We start from the raw sequence: 20,080 nt of genomic DNA, 5'->3' as shown, positions 1-20,080 counted from the left end.
TATTAATCTCCACCCTTTCATCCATAACTTCATACTGTCAGGCTGCTTCTCTCCAGGTGTCAAGTGTGTTGTTGTTCTTTGAACAGGCTCTGGGACAAATCATGACATATTCTACTAAAAATACATCAGAGTGATGCTACACAGAAAAAAACAACTAATTTTGATCTGTTAAGACTTTAAAAATAGGTTGATAATCAGATTATTAAAAAATACACACTCACAACGGTCAGTTACTATCCAAGTTAATGTTAGACACACGACATGTATCAGCCATCTAAGGTACTATATTAAGAGGTGAGCAGATAAATATATTACCCATATTAGGGTCACACACCAGACATGCCCATCACGACATCCTACACTAATCAAATCTAAACATCAGAACATGAAGGAAGACTAATGGGGCATCAATCAAAAATCATAAAACAGTCAACCATTGGAGCACCTGGTTCATTAAATAAAGATGCTTGTTTTATCATCACTTCCTATACGGGTCTATATGCCTTTATGACCCAATATGGGTCTGTCGCTTACCCACTCTCATTATTGTTGCCAGTTGTAAGACAAAGCAAAAGGCAGTGGAAAGAGAGTAAAATCAATCAAACATTATGCAAATATGTTTAAATCTCTTTTACATAGATGAATCCTGCACACAAACAAATAAACTATGTGGAAATCAAGCCTATAAGAAGGGCACAAAACAAAGGCAATGGATTGTGTTTTCATGAAGCAACAGTACTTACCATTAATATCCAGGAATATGTCAAATACTACAATATTAATAAGAATTTACAATAGTCACATCCCTTGACTTTTTCCACATTTTGTTGTGTTACAGCCTGAATTTAGAGATTAAATTGAGATTTTTGTCAAAGTGGAATTATGTTTTTAATAAAAAAGGAAAAGCTGAAATGTCTAGAGTCAATAAGTATTCAACTCCTTTGTTATGGCAAGCATAATTAAGTTCAGGAGTAAAAATGTGCTTACAAATCACATAATAATAATAATAATTAGATAGGTAAAAATAAAAAAGCAAACAAATATCCATTTGAGCATGGTGAAGTTATTAATTACACTTTGGCTGGTGTATCAATACACCCAGTCACTACAAAGACACAGGCGTCCGCCCTAACTCAATTACCGGAGAGGAAGGAAAATGCTTAAGGATTTCACCATGAGGCCAATGGTGACTTTAAAACAGTTACAGAGTTTATTGGCTGTGATGGGAGAAAACTAAGGTTGATCAACAACTTTGTAGTTCCTCCACAATACTAACCGAATTGACAGATTGAAAAGAACAGAATAAGAAATAAGCTCTTAGAGACCTACCCAGAAAGAATCACAGCTGTAATTGCTGACAAAGGTGCTTCTAGAAAGTATTGACCCAGGGGTGTGAATACTTATGTAAATGAAATATTTCTGTATTTCATTTTCAATAAATTTGCAAACATAAAAAAAAAACATGTTTTCACTTTGTCATTATGGGATATTGTGTGTAGATGAGTGAGAAATAATATACATTTAATCAATTTTGAATTCAGGCTGTAACACCAAAATGTGGAATAAGTCAAGGGACATAAATACTTTCTGAAGGCACTGTATGTATCTCTCCACTACAATGGATGACCATGTATCCACACTGTTAATACTCTGCCTTCGACACACACACACACACACACCACACATGATCATGAACAGAATTAATACGAGCTTGTAACCCAACCACAAAACTGTTAAACAGATTAATGTTTCACAAAAAAATTATTACTATGCTTTGTGTCAAATCAATCTCACACAATCAAATTTGGAAATCATTTGCAGCTAATTTGCATTCAGTAAACAGACACACAATGAGATCGGAGATTTGATCAAACAGAATAATCTAAAACTTAATTCAAATCAAACAAGAGCATTTGGAGTATGGTTGATTTGACACATAACGCTCGACACATGGCAAACAGGTTAGATAGAATTATGATGACAGAACAAAATTCAATCCAGTTTTTGTTAGCTCTGTTAGGTGTCAAATATGAGACAGTTTATATTCTGAATGAAAGCAACACACAGGCAATCCTCGATTTGGACTTACTCTTTGCTCGTCATATTGAGAATATCAGGATGTCCAAATGTCAGACTCACACACCACACAGTATTCACAGTAGAATCAATGCAACAAAATGTACTTGAATAATTCTATGATTTACTGGAAAACCATCACTTATCAAACACGGTAGGCTTCAAGGTAGGCATTTATTTGGGTCATATGAACCATCATGTAATTTCATTGACATTGTTCCCTTTCTGAGTTCAATGAAATGCACAAGAAGGAAGTCTTTCATTTAAAAAATAAAACATGTAAAAAAATCAGCAAAGTGCTCATTCCCATTGAAATGTGTTGAGATTTTTGCTCCGTCTCGTATTCCAGCGTTCCCTCCAAACGACCAGGAAGCCTGGGTCTTATCTTACTGTAACACACACAGTGATTTTGGCAAACAGTAGCTGACGTTTGGGCTCCAGTATCACTGGCTTACAAATGTGTGTAAGGAGACAGACTCGGCTGCACAAAGAGGATGTGCATCTGTATGCAAATCCACTCTATGTACACTGGTACCTTGAGAGGGAGGATACTTTGTGTGGCAGAAACACAAATTCACGCACACGCACGCACGCACGCACGCACACACACACACACACACACACACACACACACACACACACACACACACACACACACACACACACGATTGATGTATTTGTATAATATAATCGTCTTGTCAGACCGGAGTGTATTATATCTGTCACTTCTTTGAAATAATGTTGTTGACTGCATACGGTTTGGTTGTAGGCAAATATAGAAAGCTATTCTATAATTTCACCAGTCTACATTAAGCATAGCAAGGGATGATATAACAATAAGTTTAAAAAATATTAATTGGCAATAGTTGACAAAGATTTAGCACCATGCAATATATACTAATATTGTACGTTGCAAATGGAACTTTCAAATCATATCAAAATCTAATCTGGGAATAGTAAATGGTAGTAAATGATAGTAAATGGTCAAAAAGGTCATCATCTAAGTGAGTCACCAGATTTGAGCCAAAATGGATACCTGTGGTATACATTCCTATAAATCTAGTGCGAAGTGTTTCTGCCTCTGATGAAACGGCTTTAAATTACAGTTGTTGATATAACCCTCATTATAAACTGGGTGTTTCGAGCCCTGAATGCTGATTGGCTGACAGCCGCGGCATATCAGACCGTATACTATGGGTATGACAAAACATGTATTTCTCTTGCTCTAATTATGTTGATAACCAGTTTATAATAGCAATAAGGCACCTCTGGGGTTTGTGGTATATGACCAATATACCACGGCAAAGGGCTGTGGACAGGCACTCCGCGTTGGGAGCGTGCTTAAGAACAGCCCTTAGCTGTGGTATATTGGCCATATACCACACCTCCTCAGGCCTTATTGCTTAATTATACCCCTCATATGGGTAAAGCTAATGCATTGGAGGGCAGCTGAATTATTAATACCATGCACCAGGGAGCTGATAGGAAAATACTTTTCAGTGACTGCTGCAGTGCTGGGGAACAACTCTTAAACAAAGTCCTGGCAAATCGCTGGCTTGGCTCCAAGCTACAGTGAGCAGCAATCAGCTGTAAGGCATAAGACCTCTAAAGAGAGGCAGAGTACAGCAGAGCGGCCAATTGTTATTTCCTCTCACATTGATTCGTCATATTCTCTGAAAGTCTATAAAGTTGAGTCAACCTCTGTGGCGGCAATAGCTCCGACCGGCAGCTCTTTATTTACTGCTGTTGCTAAGAGTGGGAGAGAGCATAAGCATCTACCTGCAGGGCAGGGTGACAATTCTTGTTTTCCCGCTGCATCTTAAGAAGTGCGATAAATCACATCACACATTTTAACACCGAAGGGGCCGCCTCACAAAGCTTTCTCGGAAATGGAGAAAGAGAGCCATGCTGTGTCAACAAGGAGCATAAAATATATTTTTGACGCACCTTTTTCATATCTTGCAGATAACAAACAGAATACAGGAAGTAGGACAGAAACACAGTCAATAAAGCCAATTGAAAAAAATTCTCCAAGAGATAATAGTCATTACCGTATGAAGCATCAGTGTCCTACCCAGCGTGCAACATTTTGCATCGGATGTCATAATGTTGTCGTTTTCTGGTTGTAAACTGGTTTTCTGGTCAAATTAGAGCAAAGTTAAGACATCTTTTATGGCATCAAAATGCCTGGAAAAGACTAAATATTTTGGTTGTAATATGGTCACTGGTCCCTTTACAGTCAGTATACAACCTGACCATGTATGTCACCAAGGACGTTGGCCTGACATCATTGCAACCAGTTTTGCCCTCTGGGTGTGACTCTGATTGTATGAAGCACAGTGGTACAGTATGGTTAAGCTTATAAGGTACATGGATTAAAAAAGTGAACATATGGGTACCCACAGAGGTTCTAAACTATGCACATATTGTGCTTGTTATCTCATGACAGTTAGCTCTTCCTACTTGATATCATAAAAGCCACAGCTATCAAACTCGATCTCAACCAGCACTCGCCTATGAAAACTTGCCGGATGCTTCTGAGGAGTGGCACTTGCTTGTATGAAAGAAGAACCAAACAATGTGATTGGCACATGCGAATCCAGGAGCCAAACTCCCGGTGCATCACTTTATTACCTTCCGAGTCCATTTAAAATGGTGGGGAGACCAAAACTGGGAGAAGACTCATCACAAAATGCTAATCTGAGTTTTGAACAAAGGACATCTATCACTCTTTCCCATGGCAGGGTGTTTTAAGTGCAGCCAGGCTTTAGGGACAGTCCTAACCTTAGTTTACAACCCCAGGATGGGCCGCCACAATATAAGACACTTTGTTAAAGCTTCAGACAAGCACAAGATATGGGATAAAACAACCTTGGCATTTCTGAGGATGAACAGTCAACAGAATTCAGCACTGTGTCACACACTTGCATTTCAGAATGTAAGTCTAGAGCTCTAGCCGTTATTATGTCGAAAAAAGTTAACACTATTTTATCATATCTTCTTAAAACCTACAATGATTACAGCATGGAAACACACTGGTATGTACTTACAAAAATGTGTCATATAATATAATTATTTCACATTACTGAAAATAACTGACAGATTTGTATTAAACAGCTGTAGCATAAATGTTAAGCATTTTCTGTTTTCAGGTAAAAGAAGAGCAAAAAGAAACAACCAAAAGAACAGCCTGTATTTAGTTTTGAACATTTGAAAAGATTATGTACACAAAACATGTTTTGAATGAGCGTCAAACAGACAAGGCAGTAGCTCGTCCTTCATATAGCCATCCCTTTCAAAAGGAGCCTTGTGACTATGAAAAGAAGACGTAGAAAACGTGAGATGTCTTAATCTTCATGACCAATCTTAACCAATACAAAATTCCTCTGAAACGTGTGCCTTCCCTTTTATGTACAATGGGAACAATGACAATTTAAGCTTGTATCCAGATATACATATGGTAGGCACAGTTTTTTTCTCACAATTTCCCAATAGGACTCAATTCCATTCTGTGGTATGACAGAACTTTTTCACAAACAATGCTGCCTTATTCAAATCCATATTTTTTTCATTATGCAAAATAAACATTGATGATAAAAAAATTAACATTCAGAATGATATAAGTATCAAGCACCCCATTTTAACTATTTAACATGAAACTGATATCTTGATTCTTCATCTTGTGTGTGTGTGTCTGCACAAGGGTCAAAAGGCATAGAAAACAAAGGGGTTTGGCCGAGATTTGAAAGGCCAAGCTATCCTCTCTCGTTGAGCGAGACACAGTTTATGAGAGCAAGAACACAGTCAGCGTGGAGAGCATGAGAGATGCCAGAGTGTACGTCACACACAAGGAACCAAGGGTAGCTGAGGCCAAAACACACCAAAGATTGTTCACAGAGATATTCATAGCAAAAAAGTGGAAAATACAATTTTACACCAAAAAATACAACAAAATAGTATGTATGACAAATGTTATGGTCCACATAGTGCCCAACATTACACGTGAAGACAGGACAAGGACAGAAGGGGAGGTGGGAGAGAAGAAGGGAAAGGGAGAGAGAAAAAAAAGAGAGATAGAAAATAGGTCATAAATACAAAAACGCAAGTTTGAAAGATTCATTGAGAATAAACAAAGGAATAAAAAAGCAAATCCAAGCAAGTTAGAGGATCAAAGTAATACTAAAAAAGTATGTTAGTAGCACAGCAAATGACGTCTATCACAGCAAGCAAAGGTGAAAGGTCAGAGAAAGTTCAAAGGTGCAGGGTGATGGGAAATGTTGAAAAAGACGCATACATAAACACATATGTTTGTATCAATTAAATGATGGGCTATCCCCTGAACGTGAGCACACATCCAAGAGAGATCAAATCAAATTTTCCATGGCAGGTAGAGTTGCCCAAGCAAAACACACATTCAAAAACTGGTGCAATGTCAAGACGATATCAGATGGTAGTTGGAATGGTTTAATGGGTGATCTCATGTTACGAAAACTGCAAAAGTGAATAGCTTTTTATAGCTTTACTCAATGTCAACCTTAGCTGGGGAGATTTGGATTGGTCAATTTAGAACTCCAGTGGTCCTTGCACACAGTATTGAGCATGCTCAAACAAATGAATCACGTGGGTCAATATTTCCAACTACTCAACCTTTCCTTATTTTTTTACTTGACCTGCACTGAGGAACATCGATTGAAGTTTACTGTCTGTCTGTCTGTCTGTCTGTCTGTCTGTCTGTCTGTCTGTCTGTCTGTCTGTCTGTCTGTCTGTCTGTCTGTCTGTCTGTCTGTCTGTCTGTCTGTGTACAGTGGGGCAAAAAACGTATTTAGTCAGCCACCAATTGTGCAAGTTCTCCCACTTAAAAAGATGAGGGAGGCCTGGAAATTTTCATCATAGGTACACTTCAACTATGACAGACAAAATTAGAAAAATAAATCCAGAAAATCACATTGTAGGATTTTTAATGAATTTATTTGCAAATTATGGTGGAATGTAAGTATTTGATCACCTACAAACAAGCAAGATTTCTGGCTTCATCTTCAATGCCCTTGCTGATGGAAGGAGGTTTTCACTCAAAATCTCACGATACATGGCCCCATTCATTCTTTCCTTTACACGGATCAGTTGTCCTGGTCCCTTTGCAGAAAAACAGCCCCAAAGCATGATGTTTCCACCCCCCATGCTTCACAGTAGGTATGGTGTTCTTTGGATGCAACTCAGCATTCTTTGTCCTCCAAACACAACGAGTTGAGTTTTTACCAAAAAGTTATATTTTGGTTTCATCTGACCATATGACATTCTCCCAATCTTCTTCTGGATCATCCAAATGCTCTCTAGCAAACTTCAGACGGGCCTGGACATGTACTGGCTTAAGCAGGGGGACACGTCTGGCACTGCAGGATTTGAGTCCCTGGCGGCGTAGTGTGCTACTGATGGTAGGCTTTGTTACTTTGGTCCCAGCTCTCTGCAGGTCATTCACTAGGTCCCCCCGTGTGGTTCTGGGACTTTTGCTCACCGTTCTTGTGATCATTTTGACCCCACGGGGTGAGATCTTGTGTGGAGCCCCAGATCGAGGGAGATTATCAGTGGTCTTGTATGTCTTCCATTTCCTAATAATTGCTCCCACAGTTGATTTCTTCAAACCAAGCTGCTTACCTATTGCAGATTCAGTCTTCCCAGCCTGGTGCAGGTCTACAATTTTGTTTCTGGTGTCCTTTGACAGCTCTTTGGTCTTGGCCATAGTGGAGTTTGTAGTGTGACTGTTTGAGGTTGTGGACAGGTGTCTTTTATACTGATAACAAGTTCAAACAGGTGCCATTAATACAGGTAACGAGTGGAGGACAGAGGAGCCTCTTAAAGAAGAAGTTACAGGTCTGTGAAAGCCAGAAATCTTGCTTGTTTGTAGGTGATCAAATACTTATTTTCCACCATAATTTGCAAATTAATTTATTAAAAATCCTACAATGTGGTTTTCTGGGGTTTTTTCTTCTCATTTTGTCTGCCATAGTTGAAGTGTACCTATGATGACAATTACAGGCCTCTCTCATCTTTTTAAGTGGGAGAACTTGCACAATTTTTGGCTGAATAAATACTTTTTATGCCCCACTGTGTGTGTGTGTGTGTGTGTGTGTGTGTGTGTGTGTGTGTGTGTGTGTGTGTGTGTGTGTGTATATATATATATATATTCCTCAAAAGTAAACTTCTATGTATACACACTACATTACCAAAAGTATGTGGACACCAGCTGTAAGCATTAATATGGAGCTGGTCCCCCATTTGCTGCTATTAACAGCCTCCACTCTTCTGGGAAGGCTTTCCACTAGATGTTGCAACATTGCTGCGGGGACTTGCTTCCCTTCAGCCACAAGAGCATCAGTGAGGTCGGGCACTGAGGTCGGGCACTGATGTTGGGCGATTAGGCCTGGCTCGCAGTCAGTGTTCCAATTTATCCCAAAGGTGTTGGATGGGGTTGAGGTCAGGGCTCTGTGCAGGCCAGTCAAGTTCTTCCACACCGATCTCAACAAACCATTTCTGTATGGACCTCGCTTTGTGCACGGGAGCATCGTCATACTGATACAGGGGCCTTCCCCAAAGTGTCACATTTTATACTGAAGCTTTAAGATTTCTCTCAAAGCAAGAGGCCTAGCCCAAACCATGAAAAACAGCCCCAGACCGATATTCCTCCTCCACCAAACTTTACAGTTTGCACTATGCTTTGGGGCAGGCAGCGTTCTCCTGGCATCTGCCAAACCCAGATTTGTCTGTCGGACTGTCAGATGGTGAAGCGTGATTCATCACTCTAGAGAACGCGTTTCCACTGATCAAGTCTAATGGTGGTGAGCTTTACACCACTCCAGCTGACGTTTGGCATTGCACATGGTGATCTTAGGCTTGTGTGCGGCTGCTTGGCCGTGGAAACCCATTTCATGAAGCTGCCGACGAACAGTTCTTGTGCTGTTGTTGCTTGCAGAGGAAGTTTGGAACTCAGTAGTGAGTGTTGCAAAGACGATATTTACGCGTTACACACTTCAGCACTTGGCAGTCCCGTTCTGTGATCTTGTGTGGCCTACCATTTCGTGGCTTAGCTGTTGTTGCTCCTAGATGTTTCCAATTCACAATACCAGCACATGACCAGTACAGTTCAAGCAGAGCAAAATTTGGACAAATTGACTTGTTGGAAAGGGCCCATCCTATGACGGTGCCACATTGAAAGTCACTGAGCTCTTCAGTAAGGCCATTCTTCTGCCAATGTTTTATCTTTGACGATTGCATGGCGGTGTGCTCAATTTGATATACCCATTAGCAACGGGTTTGGCTGAAATAGCTGAATCCACTAATTTGAAGGGGTATCCACATACTTTGTATCTATCTATCTATCTATCTATCTATCTATCTATCTATATATCTATATTGGGTTTAGAAATGATTGCACTTTTTGTACATAGTCCCCCAAAAGTTTTGGGACAAATTCACTTGTGTGTATTAAAGGAGTAAAAAGTTAAGTACACTTCTACATTAATGATGATGCTCCTTAATCACAGATAATCCTGAATGAATTGTGAATAATGAGAAGTGAGAAAGTTTGTAACCTCCCATGTTATTGTAATTGTGAGAGGTTAGCATGCCTTGGGGGTATGATATTTGTGCATCTGTAATTTTCTCACTCATTATTCATGATTCATTCACAATTATCCATAATCATGGTATAATCCACATTAATATAGAAGTGTTTAGTAACATTCTATTCTTATTTTTTTTAAAAAAGTATTTACCATTCATTTCTATTGGGCACAAAATAATCTTAAAAATGACCAAAAACAGCAAATGCAATCAACAAGCTTGATGTAGTCATTGCGTGCTATGAATATTGGACCAAATACTTCACTTTTAACTCATTTAATACACATAAGTGAATTTGTCCCAATACGTTTGGTCCCCTAAAATGGGGAGATTATGTACAAAAAGTGTTGTAATTTCAGTTCACACAATATGGATGAAAATACCCTCAGATTAAAGCTGACAGGCTGCACTTCATCATTTCAAATCCAAAGTGCTGGAGTACAGAGCCAAAACAACAACAAAATTGTCACTGTCCCAATACTTTGAGCTCACTGTATATATGCCCAGTAAGTAAACAAAAAAGGAAAAGTACATTTCATATAATCTACACTCATCTATATTTATCTAATATGTTGCAGTGCCAATATATAACACTGAGAGAGTCTGGATTTTTGACACAGCAGCTGTTGGGTCGTTCCACGAAATGGGTGCCTTGAGTCCATTTGATATTCCAAGTAGAAATTATTCACCAATATTGAATTTTAAAAGCCTGTTATATTACACGAAGTGCACTTTAATATAGACCACATGGAGAATTGAATAAATCAGATTTTTCATATGAATAAAGGTTTGCTGAAGTGCCTTTTGACATGTCCCTCCGTCAACCCCGTGTTACGACTAGGAAGATGTCATGTTATATTAGTGATTCATTTACGTCTGTCGGTCATTTTAAGGCCAAGCCTGTTATGCAAACAATTTACCCCTTTAAAATAATGGACCATTCCACCAAGCTAAATTATTCACAACAGGTGACATCGTTTGGGTTTTCTGAACAGCATGGTTTAAAAATAAGTAAGTCTTCACTCTCTTTCTGGTCTATTTATAATTGTTCTCTCATCTTTCACTGAGGTGGTCGAGCTCAACCAGTCAACCCTGTTCACTCAATTAATGGTAGGAAAACATGAATTTGATTTAACTTTCATTATGTGTGGAACATACGTATAGTTCCTAATTTCATGAACACCATGCTCTTCACCACATTAGGAGTAATGCCGGTCTTTACGTAAACCCCATTATTGTCAACCCTGTTAGAGGCCCAATGGTAACTTCATGAGTTTGATATTATATGTGAGTTTATTTGTACAAGGGATACTTGATCAATGATAAAATGTTGGCAGTTACATCAGTGTCTGTAACAGGGTTGACAGACAGTGACCACCTTTTACATGCACACCAAATCCCCATTATTATTTGGGAATACTCAAGTATTTTGTTTTTGAGTTGACACATATAAACACCATATCCCGTTTACAATAAAATGAAAAAGCTTGTATCCTGGTTATGAGAAACCTGGATAAGATGCCTGGGATATGCTGATCTTAGACGGAATACTATGGCATGTCAACGAATCCCATTTGGTTGTTTTTTGAGGTCTGTGCATGCTCAGTTTTGCATAGGTGTTGTGTGATGATGTTTTCATCTGAATGTCAAATCAAAATCATTTAAAAAAGTAGGCTATACCTGTACAGTTCGATCCACCATAATAATTCCAGAATTTATTTTGCTGATACACTTTGCTGGACCATATAGGCTAATGGCTTATATTACTTTCACGCCTAATTTAGACAGGTCTCTGCTTATAATTTCCAACATTTGGCAGGCCATACTATAATTTCCAACATTTGGCAGGCCATACTATAATTTCCAACATTTGGCAGGCCATACTATAATTTCCAACATTTGGCAGGCCATACTATAATTTCCAACATTTGGCAGGCCATACTATAATTTCCAACATTTGGCAGGCCATACTATAATTTCCAACATTTGGCAGGCCATACTATAATTTCCAACATTTGGTAGGCCATACTATAATTTCCAACATTTGGTAGGCCATACTATAATTTCCAACATTTGGCAGGCCATACTATAATTTCCAACATTTGGTAGGCCATACTATAATTTCCAACATTTGGCAGGCCATACTATAATTTCCAACATTTGGCAGGCCATACTATAATTTCCAACATTTGGTAGGCCATACTATAATTTCCAACATTTGGTAGGCCATACTATAATTTCCAACATTTGGCAGGCCATACTATAATTTCCAACATTTGGCAGGCCATACTATAATTTCCAACATTTGGCAGGCCATACTATAATTTCCAACATTTGGTAGGCCATACTATAATTTCCAACATTTGGCAGGCCATACTATAATTTCCAACATTTGGCAGGCCATACTATAATTTCCAACATTTGGCAGGCCATACTATAATTTCCAACATTTGGTAGGCCATACTATAATTTCCAACATTTGGTAGGCCATACTATAATTTCCAACATTTGGTAGGCCATACTATAATTTCCAACATTTGGTAGGCCATACTATAATTTCCAACATTTGGTAGGCCATACTATAATTTCCAACATTTGGTAGGCCATACTATAATTTCCAACATTTGGCAGGCCATACTATAATTTCCAACATTTGGCAGGCCATACTATAATTTCCAACATTTGGCAGGCCATACTATAATTTCCAACATTTGGTAGGCCATACTATAATTTCCAACATTTGGTAGGCCATACTATAATTTCCAACATTTGGTAGGCCATACTATAATTTCCAACATTTGGTAGGCCATACTATAATTTCCAACATTTGGTAGGCCATACTATAATTTCCAACATTTGGCAGGCCATACTATAATTTCCAACATTTGGCAGGCCATACTATAATTTCCAACATTTGGTAGGCCATACTATAATTTCCAACATTTGGTAGGCCATACTATAATTTCCAACATTTGGCAGGCCATACTATAATTTCCAACATTTGGTAGGCCATACTATAATTTCCAACATTTGGTAGGCCATACTATAATTTCCAACATTTGGTAGGCCATACTATAATTTCCAACATTTGGTAGGCCATACTATAATTTCCGACCATTTGCTATGCCATTTGTTTGTCAAATATAGTTAGATAAATGCAGCTTCTCTTCTGTCATAACTTGTTGCCCTGGCCTAGAAACTAAATAAAGTAGTGCTCCCAAGAGTAATGTCTTACGTCAATAGAATGAATGCATTCGTAATCTAGTTAACTTCAGTTTCAATTAAGGACCGGGGAGAAAACACAATAATTCCAAAACAGTGGAAAGATGGTTCCTGTGCAAAATGTCATCAGTTTGACCGGTTTTAAGGAAATGAAAAGCTGAGAAAACGATGAAACACTTTTCTGATAAGATTTCAGTTGGCTTGGGTGCATATTTTATGTGGTTGAAACACTGTCCGCTTGCATTACAGTGTCAAAGATAACAAGTTACACGCATATTCACATTTTCAAGAGATGCTGAAGGAAAGGAATCGTACTTCTCCACTCCTGTTCCCTAAACAAAATGTACATTTGTTGTATAATTTTACTTCAAGCAATGCATAATTCTGCAGGAGTTATTATATTAGGCTACATGTGAAATAGGCCTACAATCAGTGTCCAGATTTCGGTTTCTATTCCACTTAACCAATATGATTTTAAAATGAGAAATATTCTGTTTATTCATGGATACAGGGATATCAAAGGTGCATATAAACAGCTTATCCTGAATAAGATCTTAAGTGGGATATGAGCTACTATCCGGAATACTGTGCGCATGTAAACATGGCCAGTGTGGTACGTGTAGATAAAATGCTCTTAGTTCATAGGATTTAAATGCCAGAGATGGGAAAATGTTTTTTTTTTTGTAGGCTAAACATATCCTCCATGCAACTGAATGTTGAAAGAAGAGATATTCTAAAAGTTAATTTCTAAACAGTTTGCATGTCCAAAAGGCAACCATTTCATGGAACAACCCTGTTTTTGGCCATATTTACTAAGAACAGCTGTGGACCTTAAGTCGGTGCAGATGTTGAGCCTAAAAATACACTCCGTTTTTTCCTCAAAATACCCACATGCTTCGCATTAAAATTACTGGCACTGCTACACGTGTAGCTAAGCTCGGCAAAGGGACACATTTAAAAAAAATATATATATATAAAGAAGTAAATAAAAAGGGAACTGGGACGGTGTCCACATGAACCTGCTCAGACAGAATAATAAGTGATCCAAACCTCCCACTGCTATATGGTTGGTTCCCACCAAGTGGATGAGAAAAAGTCAGTCCCTGTGCCATGCACTGGCAGATGCCTGTTAGGTCTCCAGTAAAGCATTAAGACATTAATCCTGTTGACGCGTCACCATGCAAGACTGAAGGCTGCTCCCCACTGAGCCAAGGCACATATTCAGGTCAGTAAATACAGCAGTGAGCCTGAACTGAGACCGACTAAACCTGGCTTTGGAAGAGAAAGATAGAGAAAGAGGGGAGAGAAACAGGGGAGAGAAACAGAGAGGAGAGGGAGACACGGACTTTTGATGCTCTTTCACTGAAACATCAAAAAGTCAGAGAGAGAATGTGCATGACATGAAGGGAAATGGAAAGAGAGAGGAAGCATGGAAGATAGGGAAAAAGAGCTAAAGAAGGTGAAGAGAAAGTGAGAGATGCATGGAGCTACTGATAGACACATAAGAAAGAGAGAAGTGCAGGTGGGAAAGTAAGAGACAATAACATATAGAGAACGACAGTGCAAGGAGGGATTTATGAGAAAGAGAGAAATAGTAAGGAAAAGGTTCCAAGCTCAGGTTCCAAGCTCAGGTTTGGTCAGTGGGGAGGCAGCCCAAGTTGAAATTCAAACCTCTCACACCACAACACTGTCAACAGAGCACCAGCTGACCGTGACCACCAGGGTAGGGGCACTGCTATGGACATAAAGAGAATGTTTGAGGCCTGACCGATATCATCTGTCCTGACCTTATTGCTCACTGAACTTGCACAGCAATGTCAGCCAGAGAGGTTATAGGCCGAGACCAAATGACCAATCTCACTCTACAGCAACAAAGACTCACTGTGTGCAAAACTATTCCATCACAAACAGCGAGACAAACTGCCACAGTCTTTGTTCAATTCTTATCACCCCAAAGCCTTGTGCAATGGTGCGACAAACTCTGGAATTGAGGCTTTGAGGCGGACTGCAGAGGGCAAAGTGTTTCTAAAATGTAGCCCTGACAGTCAGAAGATGACTTTGCTACTCTGTTTTCTGTCTGTCTAACTTTGACCTTTTTCCAACCTTCTTTTGGGATGAACAAACTTGATGAGGGTGTGCCAATTGCAAGACCGAATGAAAATACCAGCAGAAATGTTCAAACCAATCAATTGCCCTAACAGGCTAGCCTAACACATCAGGACAGAGGAGTGACATCTACATCTGTGAAGTGTCAGGGCTTAGGTAGTCTCAAAACCTGACTAGAAGTCCATTTGGGTGAAGAACTGGAGGGGTAAACACAGTATACATTGGGTCACGGTGGCACTCTCTCTGTTGGAAGTGTGTGTCCTTGCAGTGCAGGGGGGTGGTGGGGGTGGGCAGTACCTGGGATGGCGGTGGGCTCTGCTGCAGTCCTGAAGAAGAGGGTGCCGGGCTGCGACTTGCCCTGCTGGTTCTCGGCCACCACGTATACCTCATACTCCGTGTTCCAGTCTAGGCTGTTCAGCACCACGTACTCACTGCCGTTGGGCAAGCGGATCTCCGGCTTCCAGTCCGGAACGTGCTTCTAGGGAGGGTCGCAAAAAGAGAGACACTCAGAAGACCTGACTCGGTAAGACACCCGTGGCTATGACACTCCAGAAAACTGCCCATCACTTTATATCACTGTAAATGTTTCCATGCATTCACACTTGTTATTTGGTCATCCATTAATCTTCCTACGTGAATCACTAACCATTTATCAATCTATGTATAAAACACAATGGTGATCTGTCAATTTTTACAAATCATGTGATCCATTTCTGTTTTTCAAATATCCATGAGTATATTTGCTTTTTCCTAATCTGAAATAATGACCGTGCGATAAAACCGGAGAGATATGTAACCAATACATGCTGAATAGCTTCTCTTGGGGGGAAAACCAGGAAGCAAATCGGTATACACAGTGTTAAACCTCCATGCTCCGTCATACTCACAGCCCTGTATCTTATCAGGTAGTGTTTGATGGGTGAGCCTCCATCGTCCTGCTTGATCCAGTTGACCTTGAGGGCGTTGCCCGTGGTCTGCAGCTTGCCCTCCAGTTTAGGGGGACTGGGCTCCCCTACACAGGACATAGCGGTCAGTCAGTTACCATGGTGATGGCCTACATGCTCAGCTCAGTCTCCTGCCCAGGGCCCTTAACCTAGGTGGCATGGCTGAATGCAGCTGTCTCTCGTTAACTCCCATTGTCGGAGGAACAGTCTACATCACTAAATCTGCCCTCGCTTCAGGAGTGGGATTAGAATTTTTAACAAGCCCAAGCCGCTGTGGGATTCTCACTTCATTTCAATCCCTTGCCTCTGGTTTTTGTGTAAGTACTGCTATAAATGTAGTACATCTGGAGAAAAAATTGACTGTTTTGACGGTGGCAGCGACAGAGGATGTTCCAAGATGATAAAATTCAGTCTTGTCCCTCATAGACTCAAGGACGGTTTTATGATGGAGGGACAGTGAGGGCAGTGGGCGGTGGGGTGAGGGAGAGAGCCAGTGGGGAGATAATTCTCGTTCAGAAGCAACTCGTTACATGTCCTCTCCTCCAGACAAAAGGGAACAGGCTAATTAGCCTCCTCGTCTTGATTGGACATGTTACTCTATTACATTTAATAACATTAGCATGGTCCGTTGGGAGGGGAGGGTCGGTGTGTTACATCGTATGTACAGTGTGTGTGTGCTTGCCTTTTGAGTGTGTCTGTGTCTAATGATGTTAGTGTTCAAATTTACAGCCATGACACCTCAGTCACAGAGGGTGTAGGGAGGAGACTAATCACCAGAACTCATTAATCATGGGAACATTGGTTACACACAGTTAGCAGTGTGAATATGCTATAAAATAATTAGCAGAACACAGCATGTTACATACAGCTCCAGTATTCTACTACACACCATCACTAACTGCCCCAAAAGGTGGTATCAGGTTTCAAATGGCTGCTGCTACAGCACTTCTGCAATGCACACTTGTTTGTTTTTGGCTGAGATCAAAGGAGATTATTTAATGTCCCGATTTGTTTTTTTTCTGAAATGTTGCAGCCTGACGCCCTGACCTTCAGTCACACTGGGTACAAGCTTTGAAGCTCACTGCCATGCTTGAGGGATCATTGTTGCCCTTGATCACCCTGATGATATTTATCCACCAATGAACTCTGAGAGCAGGTTATTCCCACAGAGGGCAGTGAAAGAGCAGCAGACAACAGCAATCCTGCCAGGCATTCTGAAAGTAATCCATGGAAGTGCAGCAGGGAATATTAATGTTGGACTTTCACCTATACTCCGGCCTGGAAGTCTGTTTGGATCACCTCCTTTGACTTCAGCCAAAATTAGTTAAGAACGATAAGTAATAATAGGGTGAGAGACAGACAGATGAAACCTGCTCCACTTTTGCTCACGCTATCCATTGGATCTTGGCCTAAAGCTCCCTGACTTCAGCCTGATTGAATCCTATGATTGGATAATATTTTTCAGTGTCTGCTCCTATTTATCCTCTACCTTGGACCTGAAAAGGTAAGTACAGTCTTTAATTTTCATGTCTGCAGTTGAAATGTTTACAGTTGTATTCTAAATTTAAATTGACGTTGAATCTTGTTAATTAATGACACTTCAAGCATTCACTTCAGTGGTGATTACACAATTAGTCAATCAGACATGCGTGAAGGCACTTGATCTTGATCTCAGGTGATTATCTGATTAAATCCTCCTCAAATGCATTGGACTCAAAAGTATTGGAGTAAGCATGATTTGACATAAACAGAGTTAGTGATAAGAAAAACCTGTCAAAACGGTGGCATGTACAGGGAGGTATATAGGGAGTTTATCCAGTCGTGAACGCCATTCCCAGTTAGGTGAGGAATTTTCAAATGTTAAGAAGAAAGAAGAGCCATTAGGGTTATGTGAATTAGAGATATTAACAAAAACATGCTCTATCATGCAAACACCGCTTTTATTCAATATGTAGTGATTTGGGTATATTTCGATACATCAATTTGTGACAGTCCCATGATCGTTCCCATTTTCATCTGATGCAACAATAACTCAACATTCCATTGATGTAAATATTGTACAGTAATATTACTCTAAGTTTGTCTGCACAGTAGTGTATGTGTACTTAGCAATTTCTGAATGTTACATCAGACAAATGTTTGATGTGTCAGATCCTTTACTCTAAACTGACATGGATAGCAAGGAAATGATGTGTAAATAAAACTTGGAGCTACCTTCCTGTACTGAATCACACCAATCATTCACTTTTTTCAGCCCTTTAAAAACATCCCTGCATGTGTGAACCAATGAGCTTATTGTTTTGCTGTGCCCAAATGCAATGAAAAGTTTGTCACACCAGATGAGTTTTAAAGGACTCATGAATTGTAAATGGGACTGTCATTTTTCAGTCAATATCAATACATGTGAATAACATAGAGGCACTCTGGAAGACAAAACACAGACGGGACAGACATGCAGAAAGGCCAGACCTTTCTGTCTGGTGAGACAGTAAAGAAAACAAAGGAGTTGAAGGAAAGAGGAGTGAACATGCATGCAGTAATGTGGAGTGATTACCAATGATAGTCAGTTCAGAAAAGCATTCTGGGAGACAGTCTGAAAAGGAGTTAACTCCAAGGATGAATACGTCATTCCAGGTAAACACAATTCAATGAGCGTGCGATGCAGTTGCTAAAGGCGATGGTTTCAACGCTGCTATTGAGATGATGTGATTTGGCAACAAAAAAGTACATTTAAAAAAACATGTTCTGTTTGCACATGATAGCCATAGGAGGTAGTAATGGCACCTTAGGCACCCCCAAAGAATGTACTATAAAAAAAGATATCCGTTTAGAGGTCAACACTTTACTTATTTCCAAATACATTATGTAATGCTTACTGATAGCTATCTATATAACATATCTAATATGTGACATAGCTATAGAAATGAGGGAAATATACTGTAACGACCTTGGGGTTATAAAAGCGGATATCGACTCTGGTTCAAGACCTGATCCCTACGAGTTCATTACATTGGTGACAGAAGTGATCGGACCTTGTATCCATGACAGTGTGTGTGCTTGGCCTATAAGACTTAGAGTCGCAAGCTAGCGCTCTTTAAAAGGAGGGAGTAGTGTAAGCGCGGATATCGACTCTGCCCGCTTGAGCATGCTTTTGGGGTACAGTCAATAACGCGCTGGACTTCGGACTAGAAGGTAGAGGGTTCGAAACCTGCTCCCTGACGGTCTCATTACAATACTCTGCACCTCTCAGAAAAAAACGTGAATTATACCTCTGTTAGTGGCTAACCAAGTAAGCACACACATCTGCATGTAATTGTGTTAATATGGTTGGAGGTAGATAGAATCCAAGTTGACCAAAAAAAATGTGTTTAATGGCTATCAAAGTAGCGTATCTAGGCTTGAATCCATGTCTAATTTTCCACTGCTTCTTATTGCTATAATATGAATCGGACCAAACAGAGCAAAAAAAAATTACCTTCTGGTCACCAGCGAAGACGACATCATCAGCACCATGCAAGAGCCACATGACATAGTCATATGATACGCACGCACATGATTGGTTGAAAGAAAAGTGGAGGGGGGGTCACATGGAAAATACAAAACATTTTAAAAATGATGTAAACATGGGTAAGGAACAAAATAATAAGAATGTTAAAGACAAACTGATTCAAAACATAAACACATGACAAAACAAATACATACGTTCAGAATAGAACTTCTTTGCACATCAAATAGACATAGAAAACATGTACAGCAATTAGATACATGAAGCATTTCAGGATTGCAAGTGCAGGTTTTTACTGTATTCAAAAGATGTCATGACCAGAAATAAGTTCACTCATATATGCACAAATTTGACTGGATACCAATTCCATGAAATGCTATTTGTCTAAAATTGCCTCATGCATCTTTGTTTGAAACAGTATTTCCTCTGGACTGGAATTAATGCGAAAATCAGTTTGATACTATTTCTACACACATAAAATAGTGGCTTTGTATAAGACTGTCACTTATACTTTGGCTCTTGACCATAAAGGGTCTTCATACAGCCTTGTGGCCTGTATAAATTGAACATTTTGTCTCCAACCAAGACAGTTGTGTAAAAGAAAAGAAAA

The 20,080-nt window shown here is 39.7% G+C and overlaps 1 protein-coding gene across 13 annotated transcripts in view; it reads right to left on the bottom strand.

Annotated features, from left to right (window-relative positions):
- Window positions 1-20,080, bottom strand: part of LOC118391049 (neural cell adhesion molecule 1-like) — a 320,476-nt gene that overhangs the window by 9,327 nt on the left and 291,069 nt on the right. For 10 of the 13 annotated variants that reach the window (XM_035782008.2, XM_052457770.1, XM_035782012.2 and 7 more), the window contains 2 exons: window positions 15,909-16,033; window positions 15,319-15,499 (listed from right to left, as the gene is read on the bottom strand). In XM_035782008.2, coding sequence (XP_035637901.1) covers window positions 15,319-15,499; window positions 15,909-16,033 — 306 coding nt within the window. Of the gene's footprint in view, window positions 1-2,231; window positions 5,941-15,318; window positions 15,500-15,908; window positions 16,034-20,080 lie in introns of those variants that run through there. The other 3 variants (XM_052457771.1, XM_052457772.1, XM_035782022.2) reach the window with 1 other exon arrangement.

Source organism: Oncorhynchus keta, chromosome 12 (genome assembly GCF_023373465.1).
Source record: "Oncorhynchus keta strain PuntledgeMale-10-30-2019 chromosome 12, Oket_V2, whole genome shotgun sequence".
NCBI lineage: Eukaryota > Metazoa > Chordata > Actinopteri > Salmoniformes > Salmonidae > Oncorhynchus > Oncorhynchus keta.
The sequence above is the reverse complement of the archived record's forward strand: the minus strand, read 5'-3'. Positions and strand labels throughout refer to the sequence as shown.